The sequence below is a fragment of the Sciurus vulgaris genome (genome assembly GCF_902686455.1).
Source record: "Sciurus vulgaris genome assembly, chromosome: 1".
Classification (NCBI taxonomy): Eukaryota; Metazoa; Chordata; class Mammalia; order Rodentia; family Sciuridae; genus Sciurus; species Sciurus vulgaris.
This window is the reverse complement of record NC_136461.1, coordinates 34,347,996-34,367,528: the sequence shown is the minus strand read 5'-3', so window position 1 is coordinate 34,367,528 and position 19,533 is coordinate 34,347,996. Positions and strand designations below refer to the sequence as shown.

General features: G+C 39.2%; 1 protein-coding gene and 1 pseudogene across 9 annotated transcripts in view; both read left to right on the top strand.

The window, feature by feature from the left end:
- Nucleotides 1-19,533, top strand: part of EIF2B3 (eukaryotic translation initiation factor 2B subunit gamma) — a 139,843-nt gene that overhangs the window by 105,013 nt on the left and 15,297 nt on the right. For 7 of the 8 annotated variants that reach the window (XM_079116165.1, XM_079116166.1, XM_079116168.1 and 4 more), the window contains 4 exons: nucleotides 12,404-12,531; nucleotides 13,809-13,999; nucleotides 15,120-15,197; nucleotides 16,066-16,214. In XM_079116165.1, coding sequence (XP_078972291.1) covers nucleotides 12,404-12,531; nucleotides 13,809-13,999; nucleotides 15,120-15,197; nucleotides 16,066-16,214 — 546 coding nt within the window. The remainder of the gene's footprint in view (nucleotides 1-12,403; nucleotides 12,532-13,808; nucleotides 14,000-15,119; nucleotides 15,198-16,065; nucleotides 16,215-19,533) is intronic. The other variant, XM_079116167.1, reaches the window with a different exon arrangement.
- Nucleotides 6,297-10,473, top strand: LOC306653864 (large ribosomal subunit protein eL30-like; annotated as a pseudogene). The gene is made up of 2 exons: nucleotides 6,297-6,420; nucleotides 9,995-10,473. The product of its transcript is annotated as a large ribosomal subunit protein eL30-like (transcript).

Sequence of the window (19,533 nt, the reverse complement as noted above, 5' to 3'; positions counted from 1 at the left end):
AAATCATCCAAATTCTGGTTTCTTTTTGTTGTTTTTGTTTGGCAGGTACTGGGGGTTGAACCCAGAGGCACTTTATCATTGAGCTACATCCCCAGACCTTTTTATTTTGAGACAGGGTCTTGTTAAATTGCTCAGAATCTTGCTAAGCTTCTGAGGCTGGCCTTGAACTTGTAATCTTCCTGCCTCAAGTCCCTGACATTACAGGTATGTGCCACCATACCCAGCCCATCCAAATTCTTTGAGAATGGAACAGATACCTTACCTGGATTGGCAAGGCATTCAGTATACACTTGGTTAGTGGGAGAAAGGAGTTATAGTGCAAACAACAGATGTAATTTAGTACATCTGTGAAAGAAAAGACACAGATATCTGCATTTGACTAAGCAGAAAAGCTATAGGGAGACCTGTGGGAATAAGAAAATCTGTACCCTCTTAGACCAGAAGTTTAGTAACTGAACTATACACCTGTTTTAAAAGTTTTTTTGTTTGACTGGGTATGGTGGTGCACACTTGAAATCTGAGCAACTGGGGAGGCTGAGGCAGGAGGATTACAAATTTGAGACCAGCCTCAGCAATTTAGCAAGATCCTCAACAATTTAGCAGGATCCTTTCTCAAAAAGGACTGGGGATGTAGCTTAATCGTAAAGTGCCCCTGGGTTCCACCCTAATATCAAAAAAAAAAAAAAAAAAAAAAAGAAGAAGAAGTTTGTGTTTTTTGTGGTGCTAGGTATCTAACCCAGAGCTTTGTGCATCCAGGCACACTCTACCTCTACCTCTGAGCTACACTCCTAGCCCGTGGAAGTTTTTTTATCCAATTCTGAATGAAATATTAAGATGAATGTACCAAAGAATTAATTCTCTTGAACATTGTAATTCAAAATGTATATCCAGAACCAGAGCAGAACTTAGATTGAGTATTGTGATAGTGATGCCTCTTGATGCTCAGTAGTGAGCTAAAGGTTCCTCCCTCATTTTCAACGTCAGCTGAAGTAAGCCTAAGGAAGCTGGTCTCTTCGGAGATCTAGAAGCCCAGACGTTGGCCCAGTTCTTTGCTTGCCTTAGGAGGTGTTATACCAAAATAGAGACCTGAGTCAGGGTCCTAGACAAACACTGGTCCAATGAAGGAATCAAGCAATATGCTGTCTTCTGAGCTAATAGGCAGTGTATACCAGGATTAGTCCTGATTTCTGTTTAGTAAAGAATTTCGGGAGGGGGGGGCGGGGAAGGTATTTCTCTTCCTTTCCCTAACCTGCTAGGCCTGCTAGTGCCTAGAGAAGATCAATCTTTTTTTTAAATCAATTATCCTCCCTACTCTACCCTCAAGATTAACCTTAAAAGGAAGAATTGAGTACTTCCTTCTTGTCCAGAATAATATAAAATTATAATCAACCTCTTTTAGTGTTAGAATCAGATCCTGCTGTGCAATACTTACAGTCTTGGAATGTGGCCTTCATAGCAGGGAGATAAAAAAGAGAGAAGAAAATTACCTTGAACAGCACCAACCATGTACCAGCTACTATTACTAGACTGAGTGCTTTTCACATTATCAGTTCATTCAGTCCTTAAAATAATTCTTGAGCTGGGGGTGCAGCTCAGTGGCAAGAGTGCTTGCCTAGCATGCACATGGCCCTGGGTTCAATCCCCAACACCACAAAAAAAAAAGTTTTTTAATTAAGTTCTCTCATTAGGTATTATCTTCTTCATATTATAGAGGCAGAAGATGAGGCTTAAGTCATTTGCTTCTGCTGGGGTATAACTTAGTGGTAAACTGCTTACTTTGTATGGTGAGTATGCTAATCCCTGTAGCCCCACTGTATCATACAACTAGAGCCTCAACAAAATCAGTCATCACTGATGACTTGATTGCTAGCAATATATACCACAGATATTAGGTATCTCTATTACAGAGATATACACACACACGCACGCACGCACACACATAAATGGAAAGATAATAGAACAGTCATAATTTCCTAGCCTGAGCTATGTAAGGATACAGAGAAGAAAAGATGGGCCCCACAAAGTGAAGTCAGGAGTTCGGGGTAGGCAGCCATACAGCAAGGTCAGAATCAGGATGATAAGTAAAGCCGCATGCAAGCCGAAGTTATAGAATAGCTAGAAAGCACAGGAAAGCAAAAGAGATATAAACAGCATAGATAAAGGACCATGTAGTACCATTAGAGACAGGTAATGGTTGCCTTGGTTATTGTTTTTGTTTCTTGTGGTTTGGTTTGGTTTTGACAGGGATGATTTTGTTTGCTTTGCTTTGCTCTGTGTGTGTGTGTGTGTGTGTGTGTGTGTTGTTTTTGTTTTGTGGGGTTTTTTGTGGAGTTTTTTTGTCTGATAGTTTTGGTTTTTGGTGGTAGTGGGATTTAACTTAGGGATGCTCTAGCATTGAGCTATATCCCCAGCCCTTTTCATATTTTATTTTGAGAGAGAATCTCACTAAATTGCAAAGCTGGGCTTGAGCTTACAATTCTCCTGCCTCAGTCTCCCAAGTAGCTGGGATTACAAGAGTGTGCCACCTTGCCAGATAGTTCTTTATTGTTGAGTTCAAACATTGATGTGGATTTGCTAGTTTGTTTCCTGGCCTTCAATATTCTAGAGATTGCATGGTAAGCCCTTTACTTCAATAACAAACAAAATTAAGCAAATACTATATTAAACTTATCTGTTTAAAAAACAGGTGAGTTTTTATTTTTAAGCCTAAGAATAAAGCATAGAGTTAACTCAGCAATTGCCTTTTCTTCCCAATTATAGCTCTGCTAAGAGAAAAGGCAAGAAACCCCAAGCTTTTAGTCCTCTGTACATTTGAATTCCAGGCCCTATAAAAGTAGGTTTTCTGTTCTACCTCTTTCTTTTTTAAAAAACATTTTTTTAGATGTTGATAGACTTTTATTTATTTGTTTTTAATTTTAGACCTTTATTTTTCATTCATTTATTTATATGTGGCTCTGAGAATTGAATCCAGTGCCTCACACATGCTAGACAAGCATTCTACCACTGAGCCACAACCCCAGCCCATGTTCTACCTCTTTCTTAACTAATCTTTGAAGAACTGAGATGAAGAAGACATTTAGGGGATTTTGAATCTCTTTTGATTTGCTTACTGTGTTTCAGTTTTCCATTTCTATAATAAAATACCTGAGATTACCAACTTATAAATAGTAAAGATTTATTTGGGCTTATAGTTTGGAGGTTCCAGGCTATGATTGGTTGATCCTTTTGCTTTGAGCCTATGGTAAGGTAGCAGCCCATCATGGCAGGAGTGCATGGCAGAACAAAACGGTTTGTGTATTGCCAGGAAGCAAAAAAGAGCAAAGAAGAGACTGGAATCCCACAATCCCCTTAAAGGACATGACTACCCCTGTACCAAGATCTCTCTGTAGGATCCATCTCTTAAAGATTTTACCACCTCCCATTAGCGCCACCTTGGGAACAAGTCCTTAACATATGGGCCTTTTGAAGGACATTCAAGAGCCAAACTAAAGCACTTACAAGATAAAAAGCCAGAATGTATACAAGGACACATTTTTCCTTTGTGATGGACCTCAATTTTAAGCTTCCCCTGGAATCTTGGGTCTACAAGGAAGATGAAATCTCAGACAAAGGCAAAATGCTAAAAATACCAGGTATAACCAGAATTAATAATGATGTGTTTTTTCAAGTATTGGATTCTTAAAATATTTTTAAGTTGTTGATGGATCTTTATTTAACTTATTTATTTATATGCAGTGCTGAGAATGGAACCAAATGCCTCACACATGCTAGGCAATAGAGACAGAGTCTCACCGAGTTGCTTAGTGTCTCACCATTACTGAGGCTGGCTTTGAACTCTCAGTCCTCCTGCTTCAGTCTCCTGAACCTCTGGGATTGCAGGCATGTACCACCATGCCCAACTAGGAAGCTCTATTTTTTTTTTTTTTTTTTCTAGGTGCTGGGATTGAACCTAGGGCCTTGTGCTTGACAGGCAAGCACTCTACGGACTGAGCTATATCCCCAGCCCAGAAAGCTCTTATTTTTTAATATCCAAAAATCAGAATAAATTATTGCCAGGAATCTGGCCTAGAGAGATGATACTTGATCATTTTCACATATGCTCATTTATTTGAATAAATATTTATTTAGTACAGACTATATATTTATTGGTAGAGTGCTATTAAGCAAAGGATTATAAATCCTATGGAAACAGATGTAAGCACAGAATACTCATATGGTATAGTGGAAAAGGCTATGGGCATTGGCATAGATCTGGAATAAGTTTCAGTTCTATCATTTAAAAGCCTGTATTAGGGCTGGACTTGTAGTTCAGTGGTAGAGTGCTTGCCTAGCATGTGTGAGGCACTGAGTTTGATTCTCAGCACCACATATAAATAAAATAAAGGTCCACCGACAACTAAAAATAAAAATAAAAACTGTACTAACCTTGGACAAAATAGTTAACCTCTTTTTTTTTTTTTTCCCCCCAGTACTGGCACTTGAACCCAGAAGCAATCTCTGAGCCATAGCCCCAATGCCCACCACCACCACTTTTTGTGTTTATTTGTAGTACTGGAGATTGAACCCAGGAGCACTTTACCACTGAGCTATATCCCCAGTCTTTTTTATTTTTTATCTTGAAATAGGGTCTTACTAAATTGCCAAGGGTCTCACTAAGTTGCTGAGGTAAATTTGCAATCCTCCTCCTCAGCCTCCTGAGTTGCTGGGATTACAGGCATATGCCACCACAGCCAGCCCCTAAATCCTTTTTTAATTTTATTTTGAGATAGGGTCTTGCTAAGTTGCTGAGGCTGGCCCTGAATTTGCAATCTTCCTGGCTCAGCCTCCCAAGTCATAGGGATTAACAAGTATGTGCCACCATGCCCAGCTGATTGTGAGCCTTGATTTCCTAATTTATAAAATAAGAACAATAGTATCAACTATGAGGATTGCTATAAGAATTTGAGATGATATGCTTAATTTCCTAGCATAGTACATACATGATGTGGAGTCAAAAAAGTACACCTAATTATCTTTACTATGAAAGCATAGAAGCCTATAAGTATTATGAAAGACTTCTAAGAGTACATGGCATTTAAGAGGGATGCTGTGGCTCTAAAATTTTTCACAAAGTGAACCCACCCTTATAATTACTATATATTCAGGTCAGAAAACAGAACATTGCTAAAAAGAAAAAAAAAATGGGATATTACCAGAATTCCAGAACCTCTCCTCATTGTGTCCCCCAGTCACTATCCCCCTACCCAACACGTTCACAAAAGTAATCATTCTTGTGAGCTTTAAAGAAGCTTAAGGAGATAGGATGAGATTTGTACTTTAAAATGATCACTATGTCTTAATTAGAGGATGGATTGAAAAAAGTGATATGTCCTTCAGAAAGGGTATTCTGTCTACAATATGAAGAACAGATTTGGGAAAATCAGACTGGAAGGAGAGAAACCAATTAGTGCAGTAATCCATGCCAATAACGACAGTAGTCGGGACTAGGTGGTAGCAGTAGATGGAGAGAAATTGACAGTTTCGAGAGAGATGTAGGGGATAAAATCAGCAGTGTTTGGTGATTGATTAGATGTGAGGGGTTGAAGCCAGGCATGGTGGTGCACTTCTGTAATCCTAGCAACTTGGGTGGCAAGTCTGAGGCCAGCCCCAGCAACTTGGCAAGTTCCCATCTCAAAATAAAAAAAAAAAAAAAAAACGTTAGAGGTATACTCAGTGGCAAAGTGCCCCGGGGTTCAATCCCCAGTACCCAAAAAAAAAAAAAAAAAAAAAAAAAAGTGAGGAGTAGAGGAAGAAGAAAGGATGATTACCAGTTTTCTATCTTGGGTGACTAAATGAATCTTCAAAAGGGCTGAGGATGTAGCTCAGTGGTAGAATGCTTGCCTGGCATGTATGAGCCCTGGGTTCAATCCCTAGCACCACTAAAAGAAAAAAAGAAAAGATCTTCATATCACTAAGCAAGTAAAAACCAATGTTGGGTATTGGTGGGTGGTAGAGATTGGAAGAAAGATGATAAATTTATTTTATTTTGTTTTTTTATACTGGAGATTGAACCCAGGGGTGCTTTACCACTGAGCTACATCCCAGGCCTTTTTATTTTTTATTTTGAGACAGGGCCTTGCTAAGTTGCACTTTTCCTGCTTCATCCTCTTGAGTCACTAGAACTAGGAGTGTGCCACCATGCCAGGCTAATGAATTCCTTTTAGACATTGTGTTCAAGGCATACCTGTAGGTCATCTAAATGGGGGGATCCAATCAGGCAGTTGATAATGTGAGACTAAAGGAGAGGTGTCTTAGCTATGGATCTAGACTTGGGTATCAGCAGCAAAGAAGCCACCAAGGGAACTGACTCGGGAAATAAGTATCATAAGAAAAATCATAAGCAAAAAGAAAAATTCTGGCCAGGCATGGTGGTGTACACTGGTAATCCCAGTTTCTCTGAAAGCTGAGGCTGGGGAATTTCAAGAAGACCAGCCTCAGCAACTTAGTGAAACCCTGTCTCAAAATACAAAATGTTTTCTGAGCACAGTGGTGCACACTTATAATTCTAGTGGCTCAGGAGGCTGAGGCAGGCAAATTGTAAGTTCAAAGTCAGCCTCATCAATTTATCAAGGCGCTAAGCAACTCAGTGAGACCCTGTCTCTAAATAAAATACAAAAGAAAGGGCTGGGGATGTGGCTCAATGGTTAAATGCTCCTGGATTCAATTCCTAGTACCCCCCAAAATTTTTTTTAATTAAAAAATGTCCAAAAAGGGCTGGGGGTACAGCTTAGTGGTAGAGCTGCCCCCCAAAAAGGAAAGAAAAATCCAGAAACACACAAGATATGTTGGGGAAACCAAGGAAGAGGTATCAGAAATAGGAGCATATCAAGAGAGTGATGCCACAGAAAGTAAGGAAAGATAGATTAAGGAATGGCCTATAACTATAAAATTTGAAAACTCAAAAGAATATAAAAAGAAAGTGTCACTCATAATAATGAGATATCTATTGTGAACATTAAATGTATTTCCATTATTTTACTTTATATATACAAATACACACTTAAAATCACATAAAAATATTCTACTTTTTTCATTATTATTTCACTAGTATTTTCCTGTCATCAAAAAATTCTTTATAATCACAGTTTTGCCTATATGATATTCTATTATATAGGTGCATTATTATTCTGTTATTAGTTATTTGTTTTCTATTTTTATAAGTAGGATTCAAAGGATACCTTTTCTCCAAGATCCTTATATAGTAATTTCATGAAACAAGGAAGGTACTTTCTGAGAAAACCATATATAAGAGAGAAGGGAGTCAGATATTATCCCAGTGACTTGAGAAGGCTAAGGCAGGAGGATCTCAAGTTCAAAGTCAGACTCTGACTTAGTGAGACCCTGTCTCAATATAAAAACAAAAAAGAGAGAGGTATAGTGCAGTAGTAGAACACCCCTTGGGTTAAAACTCCAGAACCACAAAAAGAGAAGGGAGATTGCTAGCATGTACAAGGCCCTGGGTTCTACCTCCAGGACCTAAAAAGAAAAAATAAAAAAGGAATGGGAAAAAATAAAAAAGAAGATTGACCAAGTCCTTGTATCCTTCTAGCAGCCTTTAGGCTGAAGTCAGAATGTTCACAGTGGTCCATACTAGCCTTGTATAACTTCTTGGCACAGCTTTGAGCTGCTTCCACTCTGACTAGGAAGCAGGAGGGGCAATTGTGTCCTCCCCTATGCTGCTACACCAACTGCATTATGGGAATTGACCTAATGCTGAGCTCCAGCAAAAGCGGGTGAGTCCTGGCAAAACAGTTTCATATCCCCTCTTCAAATTGCTGACATCCTTGAGCTGATAGGGCTGTTTGCCAAGGCTTGTTTGCTTGCCTCTTGCAGTGACAGTTCTGTTTGGTTCATAATGTAAATATCATGGCCCTGAAATCCTCCAGCTGTCCATGCTTTGTCACTTCTTCAAAAGGAACTGACTTATTTTCCAATGGAGGAGGCCAGGGAACATTTGCTACCCACACTGGGTTTGAAGCATTAAAAAGGGGAGAAAAAAAGCTAAGAGTAAGAGTTGTTTCATTCTTCGTATTCATATGGAAATTTTTAATCTCCATCAAAGGATCAGGAGAAAAATCACACTGAAATTCAATTCAAGAACTCCCAACTTACACAGAATTTTTCAAAGATGTTTGACTTGATCCTTTGAAAATAACAAAGCTATGAGCTATGTAGCTGCAGGACTCAAATTATCCTTACTCTCCTCAGCCTCCTGTGTCTTGCCTTTTTACCTACACTCCATCTGTGTGGTCTTGTGTCAGCATAATCAGGTTCTTTGAATGGGGGTTGGGATGGGGGTGGGAAATATGCAGAAGTTAAAGTACTGTGCAGCAGTACTTTAACAGTATTTTAACTCTCTCAGTCCTTCTTATCTCATCTCTTAGAATATTATAATTGGTTTTCTCTATCTTTAGTCTCCTTGTTTCTGACTTCCTCACATGTTGCTTTCCTCTCTAAAATCTACCATTGGGCTGTTATTGTGGCTCAGTGGTATAGTGCTTGCCTAGCATGTGTGAGGCACTGGGTTCCATCCTCAGCATCATATAAAAATAAATAAAATAAAGATATTGTTTCCATCTATAACTAAAAAAAAAAAAAAAAAACCTACCATTGGCTTCTCAATCTAGATTTTCTAGACTTCCAGAGAACACTTCCAAAATCTGGCTCCCTTGCTACCTGATCAGCTTTATCTCCTTCCACCTTTCTCCTTAAACACATCAGGCCACTGCCCCCTGGATTATTGATTCCTTAAAGTCAGAAATAGCATATTATCAAAACCTAGCATAGCAGCTAGAATATAATAGTTGCTTGATAAATGCTAAATAAATTAACCAATGATTTAAAATTCTAACAAGGTGCAGTGGAAAGAGGAAACTGAAAAACATGTGCTAGTCCCTCAACCAACTGCTTTTGTTTCCTTTGCTAAGTATAATTCAAAAGCATATTCACCAGCTGAGGTTGTAGCTCAGTGGTACAGTGCTTGCCTCACATGCATGAGGCCCTGGGTTTGATCCTCATCACTACATAAATAAATAAAAATTAAAGGTATTGTGTACATCTACAACTAAAAAACAGAAACAAAATTTTTTTTCAAAAAAGCATATACACTGTACTAAGGATCAAGTCCTTTCTTCCCCTGTTATAGATTCCTGGTCACTTAGACCCAACATACTGTCTTGATACCCACCAGGAAGCATCATACTTCCTGGGATGCAGAAGACCAAATTATGGAGAGCTCCAAAGCTCTTGACTAAGATTGCTTACTGCTTGCATTGGGGTAATGTAAAAATAGTGCAGGTTTTGGGGTTTTTTTGTTTGTTTGCTTTCTGGGAATTGTTCTACATATTGGTCTTTGATCTTATCTTCTATGAGTTAGCCTACACTGATATGATTACACGAAAGTAAATGGAAGTTAACTTCATTGTGGGAATTCTTTGATAACCTTTAGTAAATAGGCACAACTGTTGTAATGCAAAGGAACCCACTCTTTTTAGTAGGTAAGAGTGTAAAGTCTCCTTGGGAACTACTTAGACTTTAGAATGGATCTTAAATTTGCAGAGTGTCTAGCTCAAACCAGCAGAGTAGTACCATAGAAGCTAAGAAAAAACCAAAAGGCAAGAAACTTAAGAATGGCCTGGTTGGGGTAGTGGCTCAGTGGTAGAGTGCTCTCCTAGCACACTGAGGCTTGGGGTTTGATCCTCATCACTACATAAAAATAAAATAAAGGTATTGTGTCTACCTACTTCTAAAAAGTATATTTTAAAAAACATATAAGGGCTGGGGAGATAGCTCAGCTGGTAGAGTGCTTGCCTCCCAAGCACAAGGCCCTGAGTTCGATCCCCAGTCCGCAAAAAAAAAAAAAAAAAAAAAACATATAAGAACAGCTTAAGGTTCTTTTGTCAGTCCCTGGTCATCATAGGAGCTGCCCTTGGTTGGGGGCCATTTCACACCTAAGACAGGAAGATAGTGGCCTCAAACAAGAAGAGAAAGTCTCCAGAGCTGATCAACTCTGGGCTCCAGCTTTTTATGAAAAATAGAAAGTATGTGCTGGGGTATAAGCAAATTCTGAAAATGACCACACAGGACAAAGCAACATTGGTCATTCTTGCCAACAACTGCCCAGCTTTGAGGAAATCTGAATAGAGTACTATGCCATGTTGGCCAAAACTGATGTCCATCTCTAAAGTGACAATAATATTGAATTGGGCACAGTATGCAGAAACTACTACAGAGTATGCACACTGTCATTAGTCCAGGTGATTTTGATATCTTTAGTAGGATGCCAGAACAGTCTGGTGTAAAGTAAACCATGCTCAATTTTTCTTTAATAAAATGTGTCAGAGCTTGTTTTAAAAATAAACAAAAAAGAATAACCTAAAGTTTTAAAATTTTGATAATTTGTATAAAAAAGAAAAAAAATCACCCATAATTCTACCACAACAAGGTCATTGTTTAACATAACTGTTAATATTTAAAATTTTTAAATACATAATTCATGACTGTAACAGATCCAAGGGGGAAAATACGATAAACCCCAAAGGTGCCAGAAATACTTTTTTTTCCTGTACTAGGGATTGAACCCAGGAGTGTTCCTCTACCACTGAGCTCCATCCCCAGCCCTTTTTGTTTTTTATTGAGACAAGGTTTTGCTCTGTTGCCCAAGCTGACCTTGAACTTGTGATTCTCCTGCCTTAGCCTCCCAAGTCACTGGGATTATAGGTATGTGTCACTGCACCCACCAAAAAATAATTTTTAAAAAATGAAATTTAGTGTCGGGTTCAGTGGCTCATACCTTAATCCCAATGACGTGGGAGGCTGAGGCAGGAGGATCTCAGGTTTGAGGTGAGCCTCAGCACTTAGTGAAGCTTGTCTCAAAAAGGAAAAATAAAAGGGACTTGGGGTGTAACTCAATGGTAAAGCATTCCCTGGGTTTAGTCCCCAGTACCTGGAAAGAAAGGAAGGAAGGAAGAAAATTTAGTACCATTTATAGATGAAAGCTCTTAATAAGTTAGGAAGAAAAGAAAAGAAAAAGAAAGAAATAAAAGAAAGGGGGGCTGGGGTAGTAGCTCAGTGGTAGAGTACTTGCCTGGCACGTGGGAGGGACTGGGTTCTATCCTCAGCACCATAAAAAATAAATAAATAAAAAGTTATTTTAAAAAAAGAAAGTCACTTAATTTTGAAAAGTTCAGTACCATTTATAGATGAAAGCTCTTAATAAGATAGGAAGAAAACTTCCTTAACCTGATAAAAGATCTACAGTAAATCTAAAACAATCATCATTGTAAATAATACTGGAAAAATTCCCTTTAAAATCAGGAATAAGGAACCAGGCACAGTGGTGCTTACCCGTAATTCCCGCTACTCAGGGGACTGAGGCAGCATGATTGCTTGAGCCAGGGAGTTCAGGACCAGCCTGGGCAACACATCAAGACCCCATCTCAAAAATTAAAAAATTAAAAAAAAAAAAACACTGCTCTCAGTGCTGTTAGTCAGTATGTATTGAAGGTCTTAGCTGATATACTAAGATGATGAAATAAATAAATAAAAATTAAAGATATAGGGATTAGAATGGAAGAAAAATTGTTTTCATAGTTGATATGATTGTGAGCATCTACAGATGAATTATTAGAATCAATAAAATTGTTTAGTAAGGCAATTGGGTACAAGATCTAATACAAAAATAAACTGAATTTTTATAAAACAATAGCAAGAAGAAAATAGTGGTTTAAATAACACTGAAATACCAACCAAAATGTGAAAAAGTTAGAGTTAATCTAACAGAAGATATGCCTAGCCTTTATGGAAAAAATTGTTTATATTTGAAAAACAGCTTTCTTCAAAAGACCAGAATATTCTGCCTTCTCTTGGGTGGTTACCAATGAGGAGTCAGAAAACTGTGTTTAAATACATATGCATACACATACATACACATGTACATTCACATGCTCCATACATCATGTACATGGATTACCTGAAAGATTTTTCTGCCTTGACCAGGGAGAGGTTTTCTTAGATTCAGTATACTACCTTCCCACCCCATGAAACAGAAGAAGAGAATTCAGAACTTCTGCTTCTCCAAAACTGCCAAATCAATTCCACATTTGATCTCTTTCAGTCACAAAGTGATATGATGAGATTTGACTTTTCCTCAGATGCAGAGTTTTGTTTTGTTTTGTTTTTCTTAGATGTAGATGAACACAATACTTTTATTTTAATTGTTTATGTGGTGCTGAGGATCAAACCCAGTGCCTCACACATGCAAGACAAGCTCTACCACTGAGCTACAACCCCAGCCATGTACAGAGTTTTTGATCCCAGTAAAATCCAGTCTGTTTTCTCAAATTTGGTCACTCTTTCTTCCTAGGTCAATCACTTCTATCCGAAGTGAACTGATTCCCTACCTCGTAAGAAAACAGTTTTCCTCAACTTCCTCACAACATGGGCAAGAAGAAAAAGAAGAGGATCTAAAGAAAAAGGAGCTGAAGTCCTTAGGTCAGTGCTTGGGTTGGGACAGTAAGGGCAGGGGTAAGAATGCCTTTGGAGAAAGTCCCAGGCCAAAAAGCTAGTCTTCAAGTGGCAGACTTTTTTTTAGTCTATAGGGCAATATAGGCTAACTGACCCCACTTCCTGAGCGCTGGGTAAGCTCGCTTAGCAGATTCTGTCAGTGTTCTTCAGGGACAGACTATCATGCTTCCAGACCCATTGTCTAGTTCATAGATCTGTTTGGCTGTTCTTCACTAAACCATTATGTCTTTAAACTCTCTTTGCCATATCTCAGTTCCCTGGTGCTTCAATGTCTGTGCAAACCTAGTCCTGATTATACTCAGTCTCTTTTGTCTAGGCAAGGAAGGTGAAGAAGTGTATAGTTACAGTCCAACCAGGGACTAAAAAATATTTACCAAATAAATAAATAGTGTAGCATGATGATTAAGATCACAGCACTTGGCATTAAACAGACCTAGGTTTGAAATCTACCTCTGCCTATTACTAACTCTGTAACCTGAGGCAGATTACTTAGCCTTCTTGATTTACTTACCATAAAATAAAAGCTCTCAAAAAGATTGTTGTGAGAGATGAAAAACTGGAGCCCAGTTACTCTGACTCTGAGTTATGTGCTCTTTCTGTCATAACATAGCTACCTGATATAGTAATAGAGACTAGCAGCACAAAGCCACCATGGCTAATCACTAAAGCCTGAGTACTTGAGTACTTGCTTGTGTTCTTTCATGATTTACCAGAGTCATCTATTTTATTTTCCCTAGTAGCACTTGATTATTGCTCAAACTTGTTTTTAGGACATTCTACTAAGCTTTTGGTTTTTCAGTGGACTTTTTTTGTTTTGTTTTGGTACCAGGGATTGAACCCGGGGCACTTCACTACTGAGCCACATCTCCAGCCCTTTTTTTAAATGTATATTTTATTTAGAGACAGGGTCTCTCTGAGTTGCTTAGGTTCTCTCTAAGTTGCTGCGGCTGGCTTTGAACTTGTGATCCTCCTGCCTTAGCTTACCAAGCTCCTGGAATTACAAGCGTGTACCATCATGCCTGGTTTGTCCCATTAAGCATTTTTATATCAAACAATATTTCAAACATTCAGAAAAATACATTGCCTCTTTAAATTTGATTTAGTATTTCCACAGGCTCACATTTCATGGATAAATTCCCAGGGGGCTGTGTTAACTATACCCTCTTTCAAAACTTGACTGAATCTGTATCCCCTTGGTCATCTCTCTCTCATTTATTTGCTTGGATTGGGTATTCTTTCTGAAGATATTTACAGTTTTATAAAAGAAGCCAATACACTGACCTTGGCTCCCTATGATGCCTGCTGGAATGCCTGTCGAAAAGATCGGTGGAATGACCTGGCCAGATCACAGGTGCGCTGCTACGTCCACATCATGAAAGAGGGGCTCTGTTCTCGAGTGAGCACACTTGGACTCTACATGGAAGCAAACAGACAGGTGAGAAGATGGGTTTAAAAGAAGAATCATGGGCCAGGCGCCATGGTGCATGCCTGTAATCCCAGCGGCTCCTGAGGCTGAGGCAGGAGGATCTCAAGTTCAAAGCCAGCCTCAGCAACTTAGAGAGGCCCTAAGCAACTCAATGAAACCCTGTCTCTAAATAAAATATAAAAAAGGACTGGGGATATGTCGTGATTCAGTGGTTAAGCACCCCTTGGTTCAATCCCCCAGCACTACAAAATAAATAAATATATAGATATAAATAAATTAAATATAAATAAAGGATTCATGGAGTTCCTGCCCTAGAAACTGAACCTTTTGTCTTATTTCTTCATTAGATACATAGTAACTTATTCAGAATCCTTTCATTCCCAAGGCTGACGAAGACATGACAGGTCAGGGAAGAAGATTAGTGTGCCCAAGTACAGCAAAAGGGGAAATGGAGGTCCTAGTCCATAGAGGCAGGGCCTCTGTAGCTCTAAGGAAAGGCTTAGATCTCCAGGAAAGCTAACTTTTAACCTTTGGGTTTAGCAGCTTCTGCCTATTATGTTCTACATGGAAATATGTGCAGTATTTACTTGATAAATAAGCAGATAAATACTGTGTAATCATTCGATAGACACATAGAGGAGGCTTCCTTAAGAAAGTGAAGGATAGAGTGGTCAGATAGCAAAACCTCAAAGAAGGAATGTCTATGAGAGAGAATTGTCTGCAAACAGTACTAGTAAGGAGTCTTGTCCCAAAGAGGCTGAGCACATGCATGGCCCCAATGGATGACTACAATCAGGACTCATGGTGTTCCTTGCCCCATCAGAACTCTTCCAAAGAAGTGCCATGTCAGAACCTCACAGGCTTGCCTCACCTCCTCCCAGGTAAAGGATATAACATGACTTTCAGGGAAGAGTACTCTTAGCTAAGAAAATGAGAATAAGGCCATCTAGAAGTTGCTATATAAATAATCCTAGTCCTAGGAGAAATGCAGCAACCTCCTTCTATTCTTCCTCACCTAAACAGGAAGCTTGACTGAGAACTTTCCCTACCTCTGATTAGGCATCAGGTCCTACCTAAGGTATATTTAGGTATGTTTCTGGTCTTTAGTGACCAAATCTCTTTCCTCAAGGTGCCCAAATTGCTGTCTGTTCTTTGTCCAGAAGAATCACCGGTCCATTCATCAGCTCAGATTGTCAACAAACACTTGGTAAGTGCTAGCATGAGCAGGGCAGGCATGGGGCACTTTCTGGGAGCATTGAGTCTTATTCTTAAGATCTTGATTGAGACTCTTGAACCCTGAACCTCTTCACTCCCAGGGAAATCCCATCTGAGTTCTAGTAATAAAATCTCACTCAAGAAATCTTCCTGGGCCAGGTGCAGTGGGTGCATACCTATAATCCCAGCCGCTCCGGAGGCTGAGGCAGGAGTTCAAAGCAAACCTCAGCAATTTAGCAAGACCCTGTCTCAAAACAAAACATTAAAAAAAAAAAAAAAAAAAAAAAAAGACTTCCTGGGCCAGGCATGATTGTTTAGCATGTAATCCCAGCAATTTGGAAGGCTGAAGCAGGGAATCACAAGTTTTAGGCTAGCCTCAGCAACTTAGGGAGGTCCTAAGAAACTTTTAGTGAGACCCTGTATCAAAATAAAAAGTTAAAAGGGCTGGAGATGTAACTCGGTGGTAAAGTGCCCCTGGATTCAATCCCCAGTCTCCCCCACCAAAAAAAAAAAAAATTCTAGGTAGGTGATTTCAATCTCTGTCTCTCTTCTTATCCTGACTTGTGCACTCTCTTCAAGAGAGCACATCTGTACACACAAATGCATGGTATGTGCATATGTGTCCATTTTGTTTTATTTGTTTTCTTGGCAAGGGAGAGCCAAGAACCTATGCTTCAATATAGGTTTGAGTTGGTCTCAGAGGGGTTATGGGAATTTTTAGTCCTGAGAAACACTCATGTTGGTTATTTTTGTTAAACTGTCTCTATGAAAGATCCTATTAGACCCCAACTCAAGTGATCTGGGGGTGATTTATAGTTGGTTGAGACAGATGAACAAGGTTTTCTATCTGCTTTATACAGGTTGGAGTTGACAGCCTCATCGGACCAGATACACAGGTTGGAGAGAAGTCATCCATTAAACGCTCAGTTGTTGGTTCATCCTGCCTCATAAGAGAGAGAGTGACTATTACCAATTGCCTTCTCATGAACTCAGTCACCGTGGAAGAAGGGTAAGTTTCTTGTACCCACTTGAAACAAGGCTCTTGGTACCCCCAGGAAGCTTTACAGGCCAGTCCAACCCAAGAAAGAGTTCATCTTGGGGAGGAGGAGCAAAAAGAAAAGGAAGAAAGAAGGGGTAGCACCTGTTTCCTTTGAGGCCTTGGTTTTGCCTCATCAATGACATGATTTCCAAAAGCATTTTCAGCACCCTCCTCATACTTATGACAGTTGTGATTCCAGGAAAAGCTGCTTTCTTTTGTCTTGGTATCATTCTTGATAAAAATGGACACCACAGTGAGCCACTGACATTGCTGGGATGACCCTGCACCCTAAATGTCACCTTCCTTTATCTCAGTGTCTCAGTGCATCCCTGAAGAAGGCAGAAACGTAGGAGGAATTTATATATAAGCCACACTCTACCTTTGAGGCCAGCTCCTCTACAAATTGTAGAGATCTTTCTCATTTGGAAACACTAGAGTAACCTAAAATCATAATTTATGAATAGTCTGGTCTTAGAGTGAGAAGACTTGAATGATATTTAATGAGCTTCTTCTGTGTGAGTATGAGGGGGGGTTTGTATATAAAATGCAAGCATAGATTGTATAAAAAAAGAAGGATATTTCAAGAAAAATGGTTTCGAAACATTTTCTTAATATAAATCTTCTGCAAAGCCAGGCATGGTTCCACATACCTGTAATCCCAGAAACTCATGAGCCTGAGGCAAAAGGATCACAAGTTCGAGGCTAGCCTAGGCAACTTGGCAAGATCCTGCCTCAAAATAATGTTGTGTTTTGTTTGTTTGGGGGTTTTTTGGCAGTTCTGGGGATAAAACCCAGGGCCTCATGCATGCTAAGTGAACACTATCACTGAGCCAGCCCTCAAAATCAAAAATGAAAAGGGTTCAGGATAGAACTCACTGGTAGTGTACCCCTGGAAGTCACTCAAACAAAAAAACCCATAGCAACCCCACCCCCCAAAAAAAAATTTAACACAGAAACTTAATATTTAAAAATACAGTTATAATGGGCATGGTGGCGCACACTTATAATCCCTGTGATTCAGAGTCTGAGGCAGGAGGATCACAAGTTCAAAGGTAGCTTCAGCAATTTAGTGAGGCCCTAAGTAACTCAGCGAGATCCTGTCTCTAAATAAAATATTAAAAAGTGGGGGCTGGGGATATAGCTCAGTTGGTAGAGTGCTTGCCTCGCGTGCACAAGGCCCTGGGTTCAATTCCCAGCACCAAAAAAAAAAAAAAAAAAAGGTTGGGGATGAATCCCTGGTACCAAAAATTCAAAGAGTTGTCTCTAGGAAGAAGAAAATGAGGAATAGGAGAGGAGGAGCAAGGAACTGCTGTCTTTCATAATAAAATGTTCCGTCTGGGTCTGGGTTTGGGGTTGTGGTGCAGTGGTAGAGTATTGTGTTTAGCGTGCACAGGGCCCTTGGTTTGATCCCCAGCACCACAAAATATAAACTATAGTCTACCCTCTAATCCATATCTGTGAATTCAACCAACCCAGGATCCAAAATACTCAAAAACAGCGTTAGGCACATTGAAACACACCTGTAATCTCAGCAATTTAGCAAGACACTAAGCAACTTAGCAAGACTCTGTCTCAAAGGGCTAGGGATGTAGCTCAGTGTTTAAGTTCCCCTGAGTTCAATCCCCAGTATTAGGGGGGGGAGTGTGGGGTGGGAATTGCATTGGTACTCAGTGTGAACCTGTACAGACTTTTTTTCTGAACATGTACAGATTCTTCTCTAAACAATACAGAATAACAACTATTTACATAGCATTTACATTGTACCAAGTAGTATAAATAATCTAGAGATGATTTAAAATATACAGGAGGAAGTACATAGGTTACATACAAATACTATGTCCTTTTATATAAAGGATGTGAGTGTCCCAGGATTTTTATATCTTCAGGGGGACCTGGAACCAGTCCTTCATGGATACCTAGTGACAACTGTACTAATTTTAAATACCCCAGAAAAAAAAAGTTTTGTGTGGCACATTGCTACAAGTATTGTGCTAATAAATTGTCAACAACCAGCTCTTCAAAGGAAAAAGTGACCTATTTGTAACATTTGTGAATTTATATAGTGTAAGTTGTTCAACTGTGGCCAACATCACTGAACAGGTGCTAATAATCAGTTTTCCTAAGCTTGAACAAGCTACTATTAATAGAAGCCCATCTGAATCTTTTACTCATTTATCAAACACTTAAGAAACCACTCTAGGCTCAAGATTGGTAGGCAGTTAAAGAAGTAAAACTACATGAGGCTCAATCTCTTCCTCAAGGAATTCATAGACTATATTCAGTAAGATGTTATAGATGCTGTGATAGAAGTCTGAATGGTCACAAAAGAGGAAAGGGTCAGGAAAGACTTGATGGAAATAACCCTTGAGCTAAATCTTGAAAAATGAGTAGAGCCACTTGAGCTGGAGAAGGGGAACATTCTAGATGCCTCAAGAATGTGAACTATGAGCCAGGCAAGGTGGTGTAGATCAGTTAAGTTTGAGGCCAGCCTGGGCAACATGGTGAGACTATGTCTCAAGATAAAATTGTTTTTAAAAGGGCTGGGGATATAGCTTGGAAGTAGAATGCTGACGAATTCAATCCCCAGTACCACAAAAATAATTAAAAATAAAATTTAAAATAAATAAAAGGGGTTGAGTATGTAGCACAGTGGTAGAGCATTTGCCTAATGTGTGCAAAACCTTAGGTTCAATCCTCAGTTAGGGATGGGGTGGGAGAAGAATGTGAAGTATGAGAGAGCATGTCTCATTCCAAAAACATCTCATTTTTATTTTAGCTCAACTGTCACCCTTCAGAGGAGGCTTCCCTGACTACCCTAATCTGTCCCATAATCTCCATTGTATCAGCTTGTTTTATTTCCTTTCTAGCATTATCACTGTCTGACATTGCCAGTAGTATATTATTGCAATTTTATTTATGTTACCACTAACAGTGCTGAAGACAAAGTAAGTACATGATAGAATTTGAAAAAAAAAAATCAGTGTTAATTAGAATTGTTGTATTTCTAGATTGAGACCATGAAGATATGGTTTATAAGGGTTTGTAGGTTTCTTTGACATACAACATAAACATACCTTAAGAAAGGAAGTGGGTTGGGACCGTAGCTCAGTGGTAGAGTACTTACCTCACACGTGTGAGGCACTGGGTTCCATCCTCAGCACCACATAAAAATAAATAAATAAAGATATTGTGTCCATCTACAACTAAGAAAATATTTTTTAAAAAAAAGAAGCCAGACACAGTGGCACATGCTTGTAATCCCAGTGTCTTGGGAGACTCAAGACAGAAG